This window comes from Enoplosus armatus, chromosome 19, assembly GCF_043641665.1.
Source record: "Enoplosus armatus isolate fEnoArm2 chromosome 19, fEnoArm2.hap1, whole genome shotgun sequence".
Taxonomy (NCBI): domain Eukaryota; kingdom Metazoa; phylum Chordata; class Actinopteri; order Centrarchiformes; family Enoplosidae; genus Enoplosus; species Enoplosus armatus.
Genome location: NC_092198.1, coordinates 11275510 through 11295947, shown reverse-complemented (window position 1 = coordinate 11295947; position 20438 = coordinate 11275510). Strand labels below are relative to the sequence as shown.

The 20438-nt window shown below is 40.7% G+C and overlaps 1 protein-coding gene across 1 annotated transcript; it reads right to left on the bottom strand.

Annotated features, from left to right (window-relative positions):
- Positions 1-453: 453 nt before the first annotated feature.
- On the bottom strand, positions 454-20263 carry fndc4a (fibronectin type III domain containing 4a). The gene is made up of 6 exons (XM_070925938.1): positions 20188-20263; positions 12925-13040; positions 11112-11316; positions 4570-4659; positions 2188-2321; positions 454-495 (listed from the first exon to the last, which is right to left on the bottom strand). Exons 1-6 carry the CDS (start codon positions 20261-20263, stop codon positions 454-456), a joined length of 663 nt encoding a protein of 220 aa, XP_070782039.1.
- Positions 20264-20438: the final 175 nt, after the last annotated feature.

Genomic DNA, 20438 nt, shown 5'->3' with positions numbered 1-20438 from the left:
GGAGAAATGTTGATATATTGAGAGTTGGGTAGCCTATAACAGGTGAATGTGGTATCTAACTGCACATGCCGATATCAAAAATACACTGCGTATTTAAAGTCATGACAACAGGCCTCCCAGAGATGATAAGTCGTGTTGTGTGTTTTGTATTGCAACATACTAAGCACCTGGCAAAGACATCAATGTTAACGGCACCATGGGTTAACATTAATTTATGTTCTATCAACCTGCAGGAGTAGGTGTTAGCTACTGTACCGTATGGTGTGTGTGTGTGTGGCTGTGTGTGTATAGGGGTGTGTATCTGTAGTGTTTTCCTACAAATACTGTTTACATGCATTTGTGTCTTTTTCAAGACAGCCTCGGTCAACCTTCTCCACTGATGATCATCACAGAAACTATGCATTGATAGAGAGACAGAGAGAGAGAGAGAGTTTAACTTCGGCTTCCTTCTTCTCAAACTTCAATGATGTTGATGGACGGCACAGAGGGATGAAACTGCAACAGATGAAGATAAATAAAAATCAGTTACTGTTACTATTAATGGATGCAAGAGAGAGTTTCTCCATCAGAAACCTTACATCAGCGTCCGACCACCTGGCACCTAACACGCGCGATGCAAATGACCTCGACCATCGATTGGTCATGGCCTCATTACTGAGCTGTGGCTGCATATATCTGTCCACTGCTCTGTTACTTTTTAAAGGGCATCCCAGGGTTTATTCTGTAAACCCTGTTAATTTAACACATGCAACATATATTTTCCTGCTCGCTTGTAAGTATTTTGCACTGATGGAGGTTGAGGAATGGCTCATTGGAGATTCCTGTGATTACTTCTATAGGAAAGATACCATTTCCATTAGGTGCCTTATTGAACGCAAGATGTATTTTTTCCCCAGTGGAATATGATTTGATAGGGAGTATTATATAAGAATTCTTCTCTTAAAAGGATAAGATGAATTGCCATACAGTATATGTAAGGGCAAGCTTAACAAATATATGGTCTAGCATTAAACTTAATGGGTAAAGTAAAGGCACTAGTTATATAACAGAAAGTCTAGAATAGATCTATGATTCTGTGAATGAAATTAGTTAAATCTAACAAAAAACACTGAAATAAAAAGGAAAATATAAAGTTAAACTTTTTTTTTCCAGTGATAACAGTAACCAGTTATTGTCATTGATATTATATGTAAGACGTTTTACTTTAGAAGAAACCCTATTTTCTAATTAAACAGATGTAAGCATCCTCTCTTTTTTGCCTCCACGTGCAAATTGCATTTGCTAATCAAATAAATGTCAATGTATGTCTTGCGTTTTAATCATGGGAACGGTTGATTGCTGTTAATCTATTTTAAATGAGAGTGTGTAGAAGAGTAAAGCACAGGAGAGAAGGTTCTGGTAGGTTCACCTTAAACCAACAGAAGTATATGTGGACCAAAGGTGTGACGGCCACATACACCATCACTGGGCGATATTTTAGTCATTGATCATCTCACAATACAGCCATCATTAATCATGTGATATTGGAGCCTTTTGTTTTCCAGCCCGTGCAGCAGAGCCTGAGATGTACCTGCATTCTACAAAACTACAGTAATCATGTTGATAACAAAGTCTGCAGCTGTGAAGTGCCAAAGAGGCGGGCACTTCATGGCAACATGAATTGGCTGAGCGCACAGATTAGATTACATTAATGTTATTATTCACTGGAGGAAATTGTTTCTGCAGCAAGGTGCATTAAAAACAGCACAACACAGAACAAAGAGGGAAAACCTCATCAATACTTCACTGTGTACATTGGACACATTGAACACATCAACATAGGCCTTTTTCATGGAAGACATTTGTCACAGGTGTAAATAATAACATTAATGATGGCTGAATTCCATTTAGCTGCCTCAGTTTCTCACTGTCACACTGTCATGACTCACTGGGACACTTGAATAGAACAGAGTCACGGTTAATGTTATTAGTGACACCTGCGCTTCTCCTGCTGTGACAGTAGGAGTGTCTGCAACATCATTCATATAGATGGTGACACCGCTGTCTACACACACACAGACACACTGTTTGCCAAGAGTCCATCATGTGTCAGGGATACATGGAGGAGACTGGTGTGTGTGTTCTCACTATGCAGGAAATCCTGAAGTGATTGTGATGTCTGTATTCATTCAGAGGAGTCGTGCTCACCTTGCTCCTCAGCAGTCCTCCGCTGTGGTGCTCCGGCGTGCTCCTCTCTGACGACGGCTTGGCCTTCTCCTTGCTGTTGCTGGAGTCGTTGTCCTTGATGATGTCATACTGCCGGCAGAACAGGGCAATAACAGCTGCCGGGAGGTGGGACACACACACACGAAAGGGGAAAGGAATTCAGTCATGAGGAGGTGACTGTCACTCACAGGCTTGTCACCACTTCCTCTAACAGAGCACGTTGAAAGGCCATGTGGATAATGGCATTCTGCTCCCAGGGGAGGGTGATGGCCGGGCCTTAATCTGAAAGCTTGGAAGACAGCGATTCTCCACTGAGTTTGCTTTGTTGTATTTTGCATTCTGCCAGATGGATGAGAACTGTATGCTCACAATTAACTTCCTAGCTTCACTGAGGTTATGAATTTCTGTGAGGATGCTATCATTAAATATTCAGAAACCAATATACAGTTCCGGTAAAGACAACTGGGGAGCTGTGAGAAATACTGAGAAGCAAAGCGTAATTCATTAAATTTAATTATTATTCATGCATCACGTAAGTGCTCTGCAATATTGCAGCTACATGTCGTTGTCTCTTTATAGCAGGGAGGCATTCATGATGGGCATTTCCACTGGCTTGTTTCATGGTTGAATTACAGTAGCATTTGTGTAATTTGAGGAGTGATTTCTCTGCATTTAAATGGTTTACATGACAGTTTGTCAAAGTAAAATTTCTGCAAGTTTGGGGCTGTTTTTAAGGTCCTCAGCACATTTTAAGCACCAACCAACAGCATTTTCCCACACAGAAACCTTATACAACACAGCAGATGAGATTGCACCATAGTAAAGCATCTCCCTGATTACTTTATAATTCAGTTCACTTTTTTCAGACCCAGACCAAGCAGCAGAAAGTAACAGAGATAAAGAATGGAAGATAAAAAGGTAAAGATATAGAATGTAGTTTAAGAACAGAAATTAATTACAAATGACTATAGAAATAAACAAATATATATGCAGAAGGTGGTGCCTTTCAAAAAGAAAGAATAAAGTAAATCTGACTGTAAACTGGACTGACTGCAAATGAGCAGTCCATTCTGAAAAACGCCACGAGGTGTTTTCGTTCACTCCCACTCCTCACAGCCTCCGCATTACTTTGGTTTTTCTCATTATTATTATTTAACATCTCACTCTGGTGCTCGGGGGTGGGAAACCCTGCTCCTGGCGGCCTGTCAGATGTGCCACTTCTCATTGTGCCTCAGCACTTCATTAATCAGCATACTTCCTCAAAGGAGATGAGAATCGTACTTGGATGGGGAGCTTAGATGCAGAGGATGCTCAGGAAAGCGTGATGTTGGTTTTACATCGCTGGTGGGGAAAAAGCCTAAAAGGGACGGGATGTTCAGAGTTGTTACATTTATTGTGCATTATGAGTGTTACTTAGTTTTTTTGGACTCCACTTAGGTCTTGTGCTGGATGACTGTGTTTATTGATTATTAGCTTGATTGGTGTGTCAATGTATTGATGTAGCTACATGATAATCTACAGTAAGGAACCTCTCAGTCTCCATCATTGTCATTTCACTGTTGATAACAGCTGCTAAATAACATCTGATGCTTGGCTTTGGATTTATATATATTAGACTTTATTGGATCCACAGTCTGCCTATTAATAACCTTCAAAAACACATTAATCAAAGACACGTGTTACTGTGACACCCTGAAGGACTAGGAGACCGTATGACCAGAGGTACAGATCAAACATTAATCAGGTGCCTAAGCTCGAGTACTGTTGACATTTTGACCAAAAAATATCTCTACCTAGTCACATACATGCAGGCCCAGCTTCAGTGACATTCAGTCAAAATTCTGTACATTTATCAGACTTTATAGTACTTAGAGCCCCTGAAAATGTGGTTTCAAAGTATTTCTGAATGAAATATTCATGAATAAATATGCAACAGTCAAAGTTAAAGTTTGGGGGAGGGGGGGCATCCTTAGTTATTATTTAGTTATTATTTATTAAACAAAAACTCGGCTAATCTCTTTCATCAGGACTGCGTGGGTGTGGTTTGATTGACGAGCAAACAACCCAACATATGTCATCACATTTTCATTCGAATGTTGCTAAACTGTGATTGGTGCACGGAAATATAATACTTTTCCCACCCACTTTAAAGCAGTAAGTAAAACAAGATCAAAATAAAAACAAACAAAAACAAAACAGAAATCTCTCGTGAAATAACGATAACTGTCCTAATTTAGGCAGAAAATACTGTGTTTATGTAGGCTGCTAGTGCTATTTTCAGGGCCTATAAAGTGGTTTTCCTGCTCTTCAGTTCTTTCTCTTCTGGCTTATTTATTATCAATCACACACAGTCTACAAACCTACCTGCCCACATGACCAAGACCACCACAATTATGATCATCTCTCCTGTTTGAAGATGTCGGGACTTGTCCAGGCCCTGCACAGTGGGGTCATCTAGGAGAGAGGACAGACAGGACAGTTGTACTGTTAATAGTGCTAAATATTTTGTCCATCCCTTTTTATTTATATGGAAGAGACATTAGATACATTAGACATTAAAATGCAATACAAAAGAACATCACAAACAATGTCCTCAATGTTACGTGTTGAAACAACACCCGTGTGTCTCAGTGAAAGCTGAACATTATAACCTTCACAAAGGTAGTGTCACTTGCGGAGCTATTTATTCTCCTGATAATGTAAGATGTTCCACTTACATTCTGTCAGTGAGGACTGTCACTGTCATCGTCTCTCATGACTGTTTAAGCCATTTAACAAAAACTGTTGTAGTCAGAAAATGTGGTGGGCATTACCACGTATCAGTCCTGTAGCATTAATCCTCCTTTAAGTGGATTGATTTTGGGCCTATTTCCACTCTCCAAACTATCTCTTCACCCGCATGGATGGAACTCTTCCAGAGCACCACTCTTCCCAATTGCCTCTTTTAGTGAATCAAGTTGTCAAGAAACTGGCCCCCGAATGCCAGACCGTCAGCTCTCTTCACATGATAACTGCTGGGGAGTGCGGCCGATTATACTGCCATGTTTTTTTGGTCTTGGTAGTAGTGGTGTGTATGGGCGTGTGGAGAGAGGGAAGGGGTACATCCCAGTGGAAATTAAAAATGCTTGATGCTAATTTATCAATATGTAATAAGGGAACACAAACTCGCTTTTCAAGCGTTTGTCTTTAGGTTTAGCTGAAAGAAACTCTTATCCCCATGTTAGCTATTGGCTAGTTGTATGAAATTCCTTCTTTTTGTTTCCCTGAACACCGTTATCTTGCTAATCTGCAGTGGAGGGATACATCTTGGTAGTAGTATGTAGGTTTGTTGCTGGGACTACCAGGAGGAATATATCTATATTAGCTTCGACTGAACTGCAGAATGCAGTTTTGTGTGGAATGAGGGCTTTAGATTTTCTCCCCCTTCTCTTACAGTGCAGTCGCTCTGTATCACTTCACAGCCAGAAGTGATTACAGCGACCAATTCTTTCAACCTACACATGACATGTGAGTGTTGTATTAAGATAGACTTGAGAAAAATCCCCACCAATCCTTTGAGAACCTAATGTAAGATTCACTTACATCATCCCCTGCTTCTTCCCATTGCACAGTGAGCTCCAGAGTTGATGTCAGGGCTGCACATTACACTTAAATGCCAGGTCAGGTCAGTGCTAAGTACAGCTGCTGCTCCTTCCAGTTGTACGCCAGTTTATTAATCCCACATCTCCTCTGTCTGTCTGAGCCCAACCCACTCAATAATAAACTAGTTCTTCTGCATATATTAGAAGTTATGTAGAGTTATGTGTATGCATGTTTACAGTTTTCTAGTTGATCTAATGACCCTACTTAACTTGAAAGAGGGCTTTGGTACATGGAGACTGTGTAGCATGCTGATGTACAGTGTATATGTTCGTATTTGATGCAATAACTACAAAGAACTGCAGGTCTCATACCACAGAGTGAGTGAACAGAATTTCCAGCTGACCTGAATAACATGTCCTGCTGCCGTATCATGCATATTTCATGTCGGCACCACGCTCAGATATGTGCTGCTAGTGGAGAATGAGCGGATTGTGGTGCCTCCGGTGCACCAAAGAGTTTGTGTTGAGATAATTAGTCGACCTTCCTTCTGCTCACCCGAAGTCCCATGATGTTGTTTGTGGCTGCGAACTGTGTCGGGAAACAGTGTCACAACACACCAGGGGTGCTGTTCTGGTGTCACAAAGATGCATCGTGTAATTTATTCTTGCGTTGTGTCTCCTTGAGACTGAGCAATTGTGTTTTTTGGGTTTCATTACACTGTACAACATGTTCAGCTTAAAAAATAGTTTCCCTGCTGCCGTAAAAATGTGAGTTATGCTACTACTAATAATAACTACTTCAAAGATGTCTCATAAGGTGTGAAAATGTACAATCAACTGAGTGAAGTTCACTGAACTTGAGAAAATTAGTTAAAAAAATATAAGATATTAATTAATTGTCACACTGACAAACAGTAAACCTTAAATTGGTTTTCATTTACATTTTCTCAGTTTGAAGAGTCAGTTCTTCCCTTTACACAGTACAGTACAAAGACAACACAACGCTACTCCCTTGGACTTAATTAAATCAAAAGTGTGCGAGGGAAGGGACTGAATTCTCCACCAACCTTCACAGAATTGTGAATTCATGTACCAGTTAAAGAGAAAAGAGTATTTTTCAGGGAGTGAGCAGTGTGTAGCATACCTTTGTCTCAGTGCTGGTAATGGGAGAGCCTACAGTAGGTGTAGCTTCTGACTCAGCAAAGACAGCTTGGCATCTCTTTGAAGTATCACACAGTAATTGTGTCTAAGGGGACCACCTACCTAGTTAGGTTCAACTACTCAAGGCATCCATCCTTTGAAAATATTCTCTTTTTGCTCTCCTGTGTGAAACAGCTTGATAGCTTAGTGGCAGCAGATAACATCTTTAGCAGTTTAATGTCTTATTACATCTATAAGCAAAATAACCACCTACAGTATGATAAATCTTACATTTTAAGTCCCTTCGTTATGCTGGAATCATGCCTCTGTGAAATGTATTTTATGTTTTCTTTACAAATGTACATTCATAGACATTGCTTAAATTCATGGAATACAAATAAACTGCCAACATACAAAAATGTTATATTTTTTCAGTCATAAAGCCAGAACCCTGTTTCGTACGTAACTGTTGAAGGGCAGGCAAAGCACATAAAAATATACTCTGATTAAAAGCTTTCCATGTAACTAATGAAATTGAAATAGATTTTGGAAAGACATATTGATCCTGGAAAAAAAAATCGATTGTAGCCTAAATTCAAATTCTCCAGCAACACATGGCATGTATCTTGCCAGGAAATGCTTTATATGGAATAAATGAATTCCGAATCTGGCCAGGACAGGTGTACATTCAGTGGCATATGCACTAATATGTAATCACATTATCAAACAGAATTGCATTGAGGAAAAAAATAAAAGCATTATTGATTCATGGGTATCGTAGCTCTTGGCTCCTGGGAATGCCTGGTATACGCCGCAAATCAATTTAGTTTCAATACGAGGCACTTGGCTGTGACAAAGGATCTCTGAAATGGCTCTGTGATGCTGGAGCCAGCTAGATTAAAAAGGCTTTTTAAGGAACAATGGTCAGCAGCAAGCTCCCGAACAGTAAATGTCACATTAAATTAAGGGGCATTAAGGTTTATGAAGAATACATATGTTGTTATTTTAGGAGGAAACATTGTAAACATCCTTTCAGAGGAAAAGCTTGTTAAGAGACACAACTTTAACTTTAAAAAATCAACGGAAATTCGTTTTCAGGGGTTGTGGAAATTAATATTGTGACTAAAAGTGAGTCTCTCAAAGGAGTATGTAGGAGAAAAGCCCAGTTTCTCATGATGATGACCATTAATGACCTTCAATTCTAATGTTAAGTTAGAATAAAAACTATTTTTGGACAGGTTAACATTAGCCACATTAGTTAGCTGATGCAACACAGGATACAATTTAGAAGGAAAGTTATGATAAGTTAATTCAGGCTGTTGATGTAGTAAAAGTATATGTACAAATATATGTATTCTGTTTGTAGTGGAATGGATGAAAGTGCAGAGGAAACAATAAAAAACAGCCATTTCTTCCCAACCAGCATTTATGAAACCCACAGTTAAATAACAGCAAACATCAGCTTTCTACAACATTGCACTTGCTAACACGATTCAAATGTACAGTGGAACCATTGCTAGTACCTTATCTTTGTAGCAGTTTATATGGGGTTGAAAAACAAATAAAATGTCAACCATTAAGCTTGCAAACATGTTTCTATCCTACTCCTCTTTGCTGAAGTAGACTCACCTGAATCAGAGCGGAGAAGTCAATACATGTAAGTATCAGCTTAACTACTTATACTGGATATTTTTAGGATACGTAGCCTGCAGTGGCATCTCTGAAGCACTATTAGTTATGTGTTGCTGATGTAGTTTACCTACATCACTTTTCCATCACTCCAGCAGAGTTAATTAGGTTACTGTGTTTGTCATTCGTCTGGGGTCTTTATCTGAAACTGGGGTAAAAATAAAAAAACAACTGCAAATAGGCGATCTATTAGAGGAGTACTAGCCACAGCTGCTGTGTATGGATTTTTCCAAGGTGATGTGTGCGTTGTCTGTCACGTGAGTTCAGTCCACAATACATTTTCCGCCAACATCCGAATCAAAATATACACATTGACACAGAGCCAAACGTGAAAAGAGGAGCGGAGCGGTAAACTTGACTAGAGTTACGTAAAGAAACTTGATGTGATTGGACTTTGAAACTGGGGCATGAGAAGTCAGCAGTGGCGGCATTAGATTTATGGAAAGCTGACACTGATTGCTTCTACATTTCTACACAAAACAAAACTCCCACAAATGAAGCTCATCCACTCAATGGGCTGTTTTTCTGACCCACTTGGATGACTCAAGAGGGGGGGCTACAAATCCTGATTAATGTTGCATAGTGAATCTTTTCCAACAGTCCAAAAAGTAGTAAGGCACTGGCCAAGTCTTTTCATGCTCAGCACTTGTTCAGATATTGATGGTTAGTAAGGTTTCTAAAATCCATTCCTTTTAACTTCAAAAATAAGAACAGAAAATCATTTCCTGAGTGTAAAGCAACAGGAAAGTATTAGCGTAATGCACAGGCTGTTGTGTTGAAATTTCTTTCTCTTTTGCCAATCACGCCAGCTCAACTAATGGCACCAAACCTGAGTCAGTTGAGGAGAAACATTTATGAGTCACTTGCATCAGCACTTCCTATATTCACTACCTCAACCAGACCATAAGATAAGAGTAAAAATACTTTGAAGTATGAGGCCTGTTTCTAGACCAATGTCAAATGCAAGCTGCCATTATTTTAAGAGTTAATGTGTTTGGCTCATCCCGTACTCACGGCTGAACTAATTCAGAGAAGATTAGCAAAGGAGTTTGCTGTACGAAATTGAGAGCTACTGAACCTACTCTCTATTGGTCACGGTCCTCATATTTCCGCCAGCCCATGAGCTGAGCCCAGACACTGAATCCAAAGTGTTTTAGAGTGTGTGTCAGAATCCTGATTAGGCACCCGGAGCGATATAGAGTTGCATAAATTCAGAGGAGCTTGCCTGCAGCCACGCTTGAAGAGTCTGTCAATAATGAATTGGCGTCTAGGAGAAAATAAACCTGCGAGAAGCACATAGAGCCCCCTCTGAGGGACGCTGTGAGAGGAGGCTTCAGCTTACCTGCACTTGCATTGGCACTAGCCTTTACTGTACCTCATTTTCAAAGTCAGGGTGCTTAAAAGCATTCAACAGTCAGAAGAGGCTTTAGCGCAACAGCAGGAAAAGCATCTGTAATGGGTTGCTCGTGTCTGTGCCTGTGGCAGACCGTGTGCTGTCGAATTAAAAGCAACGAATTACGTTACGTAACAGAGTGAGATGAAGAGTGGGACTGTGAAAACTCACTGCTGTGACCTATTGTGACCTTATCAATTATACTGCGACTCTGAACTAACACAATACCAATCAAATTATGTATTTTCGTTAATATTAACAAATCCCATGAAGACACTAAAACAAACAATTAATTTATCCTACTAACAAGTGTTGCCTGTGTATCCAAAGGCTGATATAGCTTATACCTCTGTGCCATGGAACCACATTATCATTCAAAAACTATTAAAAAACACATAACAGAACCACATCACTGCTCTGGGTCAACTGTGTATTTCTTCCTTACAGTGAACATTTAATTTGAAACAACTCCACAACTGCATTTATTTACTATTAAAGGTAAATCCATATCAGGCACTTAGCATGCTAAGTTCCTTGTTGACTCTGCTTTGCTAGTTTGACCACTGGCCGTCTTCAGCAAATGAAAGAATTTTCTCCCCGTTTCTGTGTTTTCGTTTTTTAGCCATGCTAGCAGCTATAGGGATGGCAGTGTTGTTCTGTCTGTTGGTCGGTCCACCACTTTGGTCCAGACTGAAATATCTCAACAACTTGTGGATGGATTGCCATGAAATTTGGTACAGGTATTCATGGTCCCCAGAGGTTGAATCCTAAAGACCTTGGTGATATCCTGGCTTTTCATCTAGTGCCACCATCTGGTCAAAATGTGTTTTGTTCCGTGGCAAGAAGCTATTAACTATATCTGTTGCTACACAAACGGTACTTGTTGGCAGAATAGGTTGATTTTTGTTTTTGGTCTTTTTGAAAGGTTTGATGATAATAATAAAAAGATAATACCAGCCTTATCCTTTTCATTTTTAAAGGTTTAATAGTATTTGAGGAAACACAAGCCCCACTCGATTATTGTGCCTGAACACAGACAGAAACACCTTCTTTTTTTTTTTTCAAATGAACACAGGTAATTATTACATCTCAGAGCAGCTTACCTTGGTTGGAGCTGTTGGAGGGGAAGCGATCTGACTTCTTGAGGGTGCGAAAATGGACCTTCTTGCTGGCCTGGCTTTCCCCGTAGAGGCCAATTGACTGGACCTGGATGATGTAGTCTGTCTCCTCCTCCAGGTCCCAAAGGACACAAGAGCGGCTGGTCGTGTTGACTTCCCGAATGAATCGCTGCATGTGTCCTTCCTGCCTCTAGGGATTGGAGGAGGGATAGAGAACAAACAGAATGGATTGATCTTTTGAGTAGATGCAATAATCAATGCAAGGCAATGAGGTGATCAAGGTTACCACACAGAAATACCAACCCTGCAAATGGGTCCCTAAGGAAGACTACTGGGCGATGTTGCATTAATTAATGTGTCACCCTCCAACATCATAAGATAAAAGCTATAAACAATCATGTACCTCTATATGGGCCATTGATAAAGAGAGATGGAGGTGACCAACTAGAAAATATTCAAGGTACAAGAGAACGACCCGCTGAGTACTTTATTATGTTAACAGTTGGCACTTTATTGTCGCCATATGGAGTCTTGACTGGAAATTGAAAAGTGGTGGATTAATTTCAACTGCAATTACCTTAGGTCTCAAGCTTTCAAAGGCTCAGACTTTGTCTTTGACCTGAATGTTATTGGAGAAATCAAGACCCAAAGCTGTGAGAATTACTCCTCCTGCTTGCATGCAGAGCTCTGTTCTTAGTGAGCTCTCGAGCCCATCTGCACTCGACGTGGCTTTGGGCCAGATGTCTTCTTCTCATGTGTTTTTTTTTATGGCCCTGCTTGACTGAGAGATCTGATAAAGAAAAAAGCTTGTAACTCTCTGTAAACAATGAATAATGTAATGATTAAACCGCCATATACACTCAAGGCAATTACCAGACGTGTTCAAAGTCAGCTGACAACATGATGAACAGCCGAAAGAGATGTTTGGGTGTTATACAGCCCATCAGTCGCGTGAGTGAATAGCAAAGTTAAATGGCTGCATAATGTTTTAAGTTGCTGTCGTGGGAATTTCAGGAAAAACAGAAGACTGGCAACAAGGGAGTAGTTCTTGTGGTTTTATTCACGTCTGCAGACGGACGGTTCCGACAGCAACTCACAGTTGCATAAAGCATAAACTTGATTAGAGCAGCATATGGCTTTCTGTCATTCAGTGTTAGCATTCATTGGTCTTCCTATTTTAAGCCTGTGAAATCTTTTCGTCCTAAAAAATGGAGTTTGGCAGCTTCACATGCTTATGTGCATTCCCGCTGCACCCTTGTTTTCTCTTGACAAATCGACCATGCCAAGTTTTATTCTAACTCCAGACTTGAAGGCAAGATTTAGTCATTCTCTCTGCATGCTAAGCAACGCTTTAAGGGGATCCTAAGAATAAACATTCAGATGAAAACACATCTCTATTCACCCAGGATCTTGTGCATATGTGCTACTACTTACTCAGTATGCTGGACAAACTCCTGATACATAGTAATATATATAAGATCTCCTGTATGTACTTGTCAGTCAGTGAATAGATTATCATTTTATTGTCCAAAAAATATCATTTTTGTCGCCCCCATTTTATCCCACTGTGTCCACAGGCTGTCAAGAACTGTGACATGGTAGAAAATGAGTTCTTCCTTCTACCTGCTGGCTGGGTGGTGTGCCAACAATATTTCAACAGGACATGATGAAGGCTCAATGCCAAACCACAAATGGCTACGGCCAAAAATAACACAGATGCAGTTTTCTCTTTTTGGGGGGGTGTTCTGCTAACCTGTCCACGGCCTCCCTGATTTACATCAGATGTTTTTGGACTTACCTGTTGTGAGATGGAGAAGCCAATTATTATGTCCCCCTCTGGAACCTCCCAGGATACAGTTGCCGAGTCGGCCCGCAGGTGCATGACGGACACGTTGACAGGAGCCGGTGGCCGGTCTGGAGGAAAGGAAACAGAAACAGAGGGGTCTGTTAATCCACCCACTCCTCTAGATATTAAATTACCCATGCCATCTGTGTCCACGTTGCACCTGGAACGTCTCTAGCATTGTGTTGGCACTCTAAAACCCACCACAGGTGTTTGTTCTGAATCAAAAGCGAATAACTCAAAATTCAAGCGGTCAGGTTTGTGGAAGAATTAGTCAGCAGGATGAGGAAACACAGCAGCAGTATGGGACACCAGATCGTATGTGTCATCATGTAAGCTGGGTTTCGTGTGATCAAGCAGTGGACTAGACTGAAAACTGTGTTCACCTTTCTGTGGTTTAATGTGGATTTTGGATTGATTTGGAGTTTTCATTTCTGTTCTTCCGTTCATCTCCAGGTCCCAGCTTTACTGTTTTCTGATCCGCTGTCCTCAGACTAATAAACTGCCACATCACACAACTACAGCAGTGTCACTTTAATTACTTCTGTCACCCACTGTTACTGAATTACTTAAACTCACTGCTTGACACGTTTAAACACACTCTGTCGTCTAAACAGGGATGTTGGTTTTTTGTCACCAGGGGTATAAAATACATACAGGACATACTGTTTTCAAAGGCAGTCTCAGTCAGAAACAGTGCTAGTGCAATATTTGTAATGTGTGTTATTAAGGGGAGAACCACAGTGTCTATTTCATGTCCACCTCCCTCGGACAGGGTTACGTTTCTTCACCCAGTCACTTCGCAGCCATCTATCATGATTTGGTTTGCCGGTGGACACGTTGATTGCGAATCGGGACAAAAGCCTGGGAAGCAAAAGCCAGGAGAAACAGAGGGTGACAGATCTAATAGAGGGCCCTGTGCAGCTTCACAATCTCTAAGCAATCGCTCGGGTCAGATGGATAGGTAAAATGGGATTGGCCCGGGCAGTTGGGGGCCTGGAGGCCATCCTCGGGGCTTTTGTCATTAAAGTGGGCCAAACGGACTTTGTTTTGTCACAGAAAGTTACTGATGCTATGTTGAGAGGGTCAAGTGGGATGAAATGTCTTGAGCTGTCCGATATGTGAAAAATAATGACAAAAAGAGCAGTTTCTTATGGGAATGACAATATATACAGAGTAGACAGAATAACATACGCTTTGTCTAATGAGTTGTAATTACAGTATCACAGCTACTCTCTAAGTACCAGTAGTAAGATTTGTAGTCACAGCTTTGTGTAGCAGTGTAGCAGTATTAATTGACAGTTGTACAGTCAATTTCTTTTTCAAACGCTTTCATTAACTCATGGGGCACGGGCGTAATAACCCATAATACAGTTGTCTTGAGATGACAGCCAAAAGCGTGTGCTGTGCAAGGACAGTATTTCATCCAAAAAGTGCACTTGAGAGAGAAAGATGAAAGACAAAATGATGAAATTGGGAGCTATTTCAAATGATTTGCCGTTTTCTATATCAGTCCCTCTCACATCCCTCTCGCCTTATCTCTTTTATCTCTCCCTCCCAACCTCTCTCTCTCTCTCTCTCTCTCTCTCTCACTCTCTCTCTCACTCTCTCTCTCCGTCGCTTCTTGCACTTCTGTTTTATCTTGGAGACAATCAATGATGGCCTCTGTGTTCAGTGCAAAAGGTGACAGTGATGCAGACCTCAAGACCCTCGGGTCAGACAAGGCTATCAGTCTCCACCGTGTCAGCCCTTGTGGCATTATGAACCACGGGGTGTCAAGGTCAAACACTGGGATGGCGCTCGGTTCCTGGGACATGTTCAAAGATTGGCTTATGGAGGGGAGCGGATGAGATGAACAGGAGGACAGAGTAATGCTTAGCCTGCAATAGTGAGCACAAATTAATGTTCCAACTGTAGAGAGTGGGCTTGGCTTTTGGTATCAAGAGGTTACGTCTGTCTCATTTTGTCCATTTAACGAGAAGCTTATTTATGGAAACAGGTGCTGATAGACGCACGGCAGGTTAAGAGGGAGGCCAAGTCTCATATACTATATATTATCCTTGATCTTTGGAGAGCTACGGGGAATGACTCATACATATATTTACAATAATGGTTCTTGCGTCCTTGCGCCTCGGCAATGTCAAAACGACAGCTCATTTTGTGTCGTGAACCTTTGATGATCATGCTAATGATCTAATTTAATCTGTTATTAGTAATCTTACATAACAACATGCTGGGACACTGACATTTAACAAAGCTTCATGCACTTGATAAATCCCTCCTCAGAGGTTGCATATGGCTTTGACACACCAGGATTGCATTTTTATCTTTAAAACTCTCATGATGAACAGCCTTGCATCTCTAAAAGCCACACAGAAGCTTTGATTCCTGTAACTGCGTCATCCCCAATACACATGTTACCAAAATAACAAGAATATTAATTTGTTTTGCGAGGACACATCTGACTATTTAACAGGCAAACACGATCGAGCCTAGATTGTCGCACAGTGCACACACCCTTCAGAATCAGGTGCAACATATATCTAAGACGGCACACGTTCATTTCTCTTGAAGCTCATCGTCCTTTAGGTAATGGGGGTTACAGACGGCCACGCATGGGCAAAAAAAAGCTGCCACTAACCATGATGCATTGTCTGCGGGTCATTTACTGGCGATGGAGCGGGTGACGGTTCTGTTGAAGCAGGCCATGAATCATCACTAATGTATAAATGCCCTCTTGCTATATGATGTTTCCATTGCACACGGTTGAGCTCGACAAGTATATTGTAAGTACATCTACCTACCTGGGTAAGGTGACTTTTTGCACACAAAGAACTAAAACTACAAACTACCGTTATTGTATTCATTCATTTAGTATTTTAGAAGCTTGTGATAAATAAGAAAAAAATGCTCTTCATGTCTCCAAATGTTGGCTCATGAGCAGACAAGAGATGATGTGATTTTCTAATGCAAATATTTTTATCGATATGAAGTCCAGTAGTCCAATCCTGTTCCCTTCCGGCTTGTTTGATGTTCCCTTCTGCAGTAATAAGTGTCATTGTGGACACTTCAATATTTGTTGTCGGCAACGTGTCCTGAGTAAGCCCCACTCCACAGAATGCGTTATGTAAGACCTGAAACAGCAATGGGTCGAGGCGTGTGTCAGTGCAAACAAATGGTAAGACCCTCTTGGGATGTGGGTGCACTGCCGGAATGAATCATAGCGTGTAGCCAAAGCCCAGCACATTAGCTACTCCCCATCTAACCAGAGTGCACAGAGAGATAGTGAAAGTGCAGGTGGATCTCTGAATGGCTGACAAGCCACGTGGAAAGGAGCCCAGTTTGAATTTGTCAGAGCCAGACACGGCAATATTTTGTCCTCTAGATTTGCTTTGCGAAGCACAGTTTGTTTATTGGTTGCTTATACTGTATGTTCACAGCATAAGAGAAGAGATTGATTGGAGATGGGTTTTTGAGATTTTAGATTTGTCAGGATAAGACAGCCTGTGCAGCTTTTGATTGCAGGCCACCTTGGATAACCGTGACACATTGATTAAACAGAATTAGAAAAATGAGATGGGAGTAGAAAATTGGAGATTACATCCCCTGTCAGATTTACCAGGAGCACAATTTGACAGATAACATGTCATGCCCATTTTTACTATTTCCAGGAGCCACTTCTGTGTTTAGTTTGATGCTGAAGAAAAGCATTAAGGTTGAAATGCACAGCAAATGCAAAATGAGCAAGCTCCAATTTAAGTTACTGTTTAAAGGCCCTTAAATCTCATCACTATCTGTGAATAGATACAGTATCTGGGTGCCAAGAAGACATCGTAATTCGGCTCCAGTTAGTATCAGAAATCCTCTGCAGACTAATTTCTTCTTTTAACTTCTTTAGTCACTTTTGAACTTCTTTCTTTTGAATGATAAAATAAATGTAAAAGCTCATGCACTCATTTACAGTGTGACAAAGTGACATTTGCTCCGTGACTCAGTAAATGTCTCAGATAGAGATAGAAGCTGCCACTACTTAATTTCACAAGCAGTGTCAAGTCTGACATGAATGAGTGCTCTGCTCATTATTATTCGGTAATAAATGTTCATAAATTTTCCAACTGATGGAGCACTCGGTGCACTAACAACACAATAAAGCTCCCAAAGGTGCATAATTCATACAGCCTCAAACGCAAAACATTGTGGTTTACCAAGGTTGTGGACTCCCTGTGTTATCGATCATAGTCCAGTCTCAGTTGCCTTTAAGCTAGTGACAGTTTGAGGGGCTGCTTGTAATATAATCCTTTTCTAATACATATTATGCCTCAGTCCACTGTGAGATAATATACTCACTGACATCTAATAAATAAAGGCAGTAACTCATAACAGGTGCCTTGAATTTTGATGCTTTGCCCAGTCAACAGCTTCATGTGGATGTGTTTCTAACCCAGTCGTGGGAAGTCTAAATGTTCTCCTCTGCACAGCGGGAGGTTGTCACACAGCTACTTGCAGGCACCCGCACTGCAAATCACCTGGTAGAGGAGCTCTTAAGCAATGTTGTGCTGGTTTATCTCAGCTGCAGCACTGTCTGCCCCCATATTACCTTTGAGGACCGTTTTCTTGTTTCATCTCCCCTCTGAGATCCCGCCTTTCTTTCACATTTGATGCCACGTGGGAGCAGTGGCTTTATGTGATCTTTGCTTAAATCTCTTACTCCTCTACACTAGTATCTATCTACCTAGTGTAGCAACAACAGTATGAAGTAGCTTTGTAGATGGATACAGATGGAAGTCCTATGCTTCTTCCTATACATTTCAGAGCCTCTCTACAGTGGGGGCACTTACTGTCTCTTCCTTTAGGTACACTCTGTCTTCTTTGTCACAGACTCAGAGGCCATGAAACGACAGTGAGAACAGATGGGACCAGGTGCCAGTCTAAGGTTAATGTAATCACTGGTCAAACCCTGAGGCTCTGCAGCCTCGAGCTAACATTGCTTCATCATCTCAAAACTGTAAAAGATAGCATGCAGTGACGTGCAGGAGCAGATTTATGAACAAGTTGTTTTATTTATTGGCTACAGCGGGTGTTCACTGGTTCTACAGATGTCTAAACAAGACACCAACAAGTGTGAGCTTCTGTATGAGACTCAAAACACTGATATAAAATTCTATAAAATCCTTTTCTTTTTTTTTTTAATCCTGTATTTGTAAAATGTCTGCCATGTGACAGTAGATGCAATTACGACAACATGAGCCAAATGTTAGCCCTCGCTCTGATGGATCCAGCTCTAATACAGAACGTCTGTTTGTCAAGAATGTGTCACCAAGTTTATGAAAAACAGATTGCCAATTTGAAGAATGATATGAGCCTGGCCATCCAAATCAATCCAATAAATTCTAATTCACATTTGCTTACTTTCCTAAAGCTCTGGTTAGGCCTCCTGTGGGATTCATTTTCGAGCATGCCTGTTTTCAGACTGTGTGAATGTAAATATGGTTTCCTACGTTCAAGTATTTTTTTGTCAGTTTGGACCAAGAAAATGACAAAAATCAAACACAGTGTGTGGGTTTTCACTGTTTGACTTTGAGATTGCTCATACTGGAATTTTTCTCAATGTCTACTTTAATACATCATTCGGACTTAATGTAATTTCTGCAGGTTTTTACAAATGTGCAATTTTAACAATCTGAATTTAAATACCTGTGCCATGTAGCTCATTGTGTAATCATGACTCATGTTGACAAGCATGCTCAATGGATGAGTGAAACGCTTTAAAAACAAAATTTCAGTGGGTGAGATGAAAGAAAAACAGGCTTTATTACATGCTACCATTCACCGTCCAACATTACATTATTTTAGTAACACAAAATGTTTAAGCAAACTCCATTGATTGGAGTACCTAAGAGAGTTGATATTTTTAAGGACAACCTCACCATGAACCAATTAATTTAGACCTTCCTCCAGAATTACGTGTCACTGTGAATCCCGTACTCTCATAGCATGCTGAGGGCTGGCACTAATGAATTCAACATTTATTTTCATGTGCTTTGAAGCTCATTGCAACAGCCAAAATTTTTATTTATGAGTGTATGAGTGTTTATTATTTGCGCTTTTCCTGCTCTTGACAGCCCCATGCAGAACTCCGCTGAGATCAGAGATGCTCACGCGTTTCACATGTCAGTGCAGAACATGATAAAAGCTCTGAATATCTGTATCAGGTGCACGCACACGCAGAAACAGTGAAGTGCCAATCTGATTCTCTCAAGGCGCTCTCACATGCAGGACTCAGTTCCCTTGAGGGGAAAGGGAGGAAGTGATAGATTTAGGCAGGTAGATAAAGAGACAGAGATATTGTAGATGCACGCACACGAAGGCAGAAAGGGAAGGTTTCTGAAGCTGAGCTTACAATGGAAAGAATGCAAGAAATAGCTATATTGAGTTTATATACAGTGTTGTAAATGAGACCACATACAATGTAAGCACAGGTGACCTCTCTCATCACTGAAAGCAATGTTGGCTCTGCAACTGGTGTTTCTTTGGCACATTATTTAAAAAAAGAGAATGCCCCTGTGTATTTTGCCCCCCAATTCTGCAAGTCACATTGTTCAGTAGTGCCATGATTGAAGAGTTAAATAGTCTTTCTTTAGTCAAACTAGAGAAAGTGCCATCCAAGTGAGCAGACACAATGGGGGAAAAGGGCTGGATGTGGTTGTAGTGCAGATTCTCTCTTTAGGAAATTATCTTCAGGTTTCTTGCTGTAAATGTGCTAATATTGTTTTGTTTTTTTATTAGATGCATAAGTAGGGCAAACTGCCAAGGTTATTCTTAAGGTTAAATGTAAAACGCAAAGGATATTTTAAAATAGAAACCATGTCTTGTTTTAATAAATTATTCAAAAGAAAGACAGATACAGCAGCCCAGCAACCTGCCTGTATCTATTCTGTGTCTGGTTAAACAGGTGTTACTGGATGAGCTGGCAATTATGATTTAAAAAAAAAAAGGTGAGTAAACATGAGTAAAAAAAATAATTGTGTTTGATGTGCGAATGGAGGGTGGAATGAAGTTTATCATCAGGTGCAGATTAAAATACAGCAAAAGCCTCGTTAGGCTCCAACAGACTCAGTGACTTTTTGTAATACTTTGTACGGCTAATGGCGCATTTTACAAGGCTGCAAAGTGCACAATAATTGGTTTGACTCCTCTGCTATAGAGGCTTGTACTTACTTGCTCCTACCAAGAACATGCCGCTGCCAAAAAGCAACAGGACCACGGAGTTGATCAGAACAAGCAGACGAGCCATGTCTCGCTGGGGATCGTCTCTTTCTCAGACTGAATCGCAGGTCTCCTATGCTTGAAGGGCGACTAAATCACAGCAGTTCATTTTTTTTTTTTTTTTTACAACATGTTGGAATCCCTTTCATGAATGAACGAACGGCTTACTGGCTGAATCGGACTCGAGCTGGTCAGTAAATAGA

Bases quoted from the DNA above. Each gene is read 5' to 3' on its own strand.
- fndc4a (XM_070925938.1), bottom strand. From the start codon at position 20,263: ATGGCTCGTCTGCTTGTTCTGATCAACTCCGTGGTCCTGTTGCTTTTT. The intron at 4,660-11,111 runs GTAAGCTGCTCT...CCTCTCTCCTAG, and splicing joins CTCCAACAGCTCCAACCAAG to ATGACCCCACTGTGCAGGGC. The intron at 2,322-4,569 runs GTAGGTTTGTAG...ACCTCCCGGCAG, and splicing joins GGTCTTGGTCATGTGGGCAG to CTGTTATTGCCCTGTTCTGC.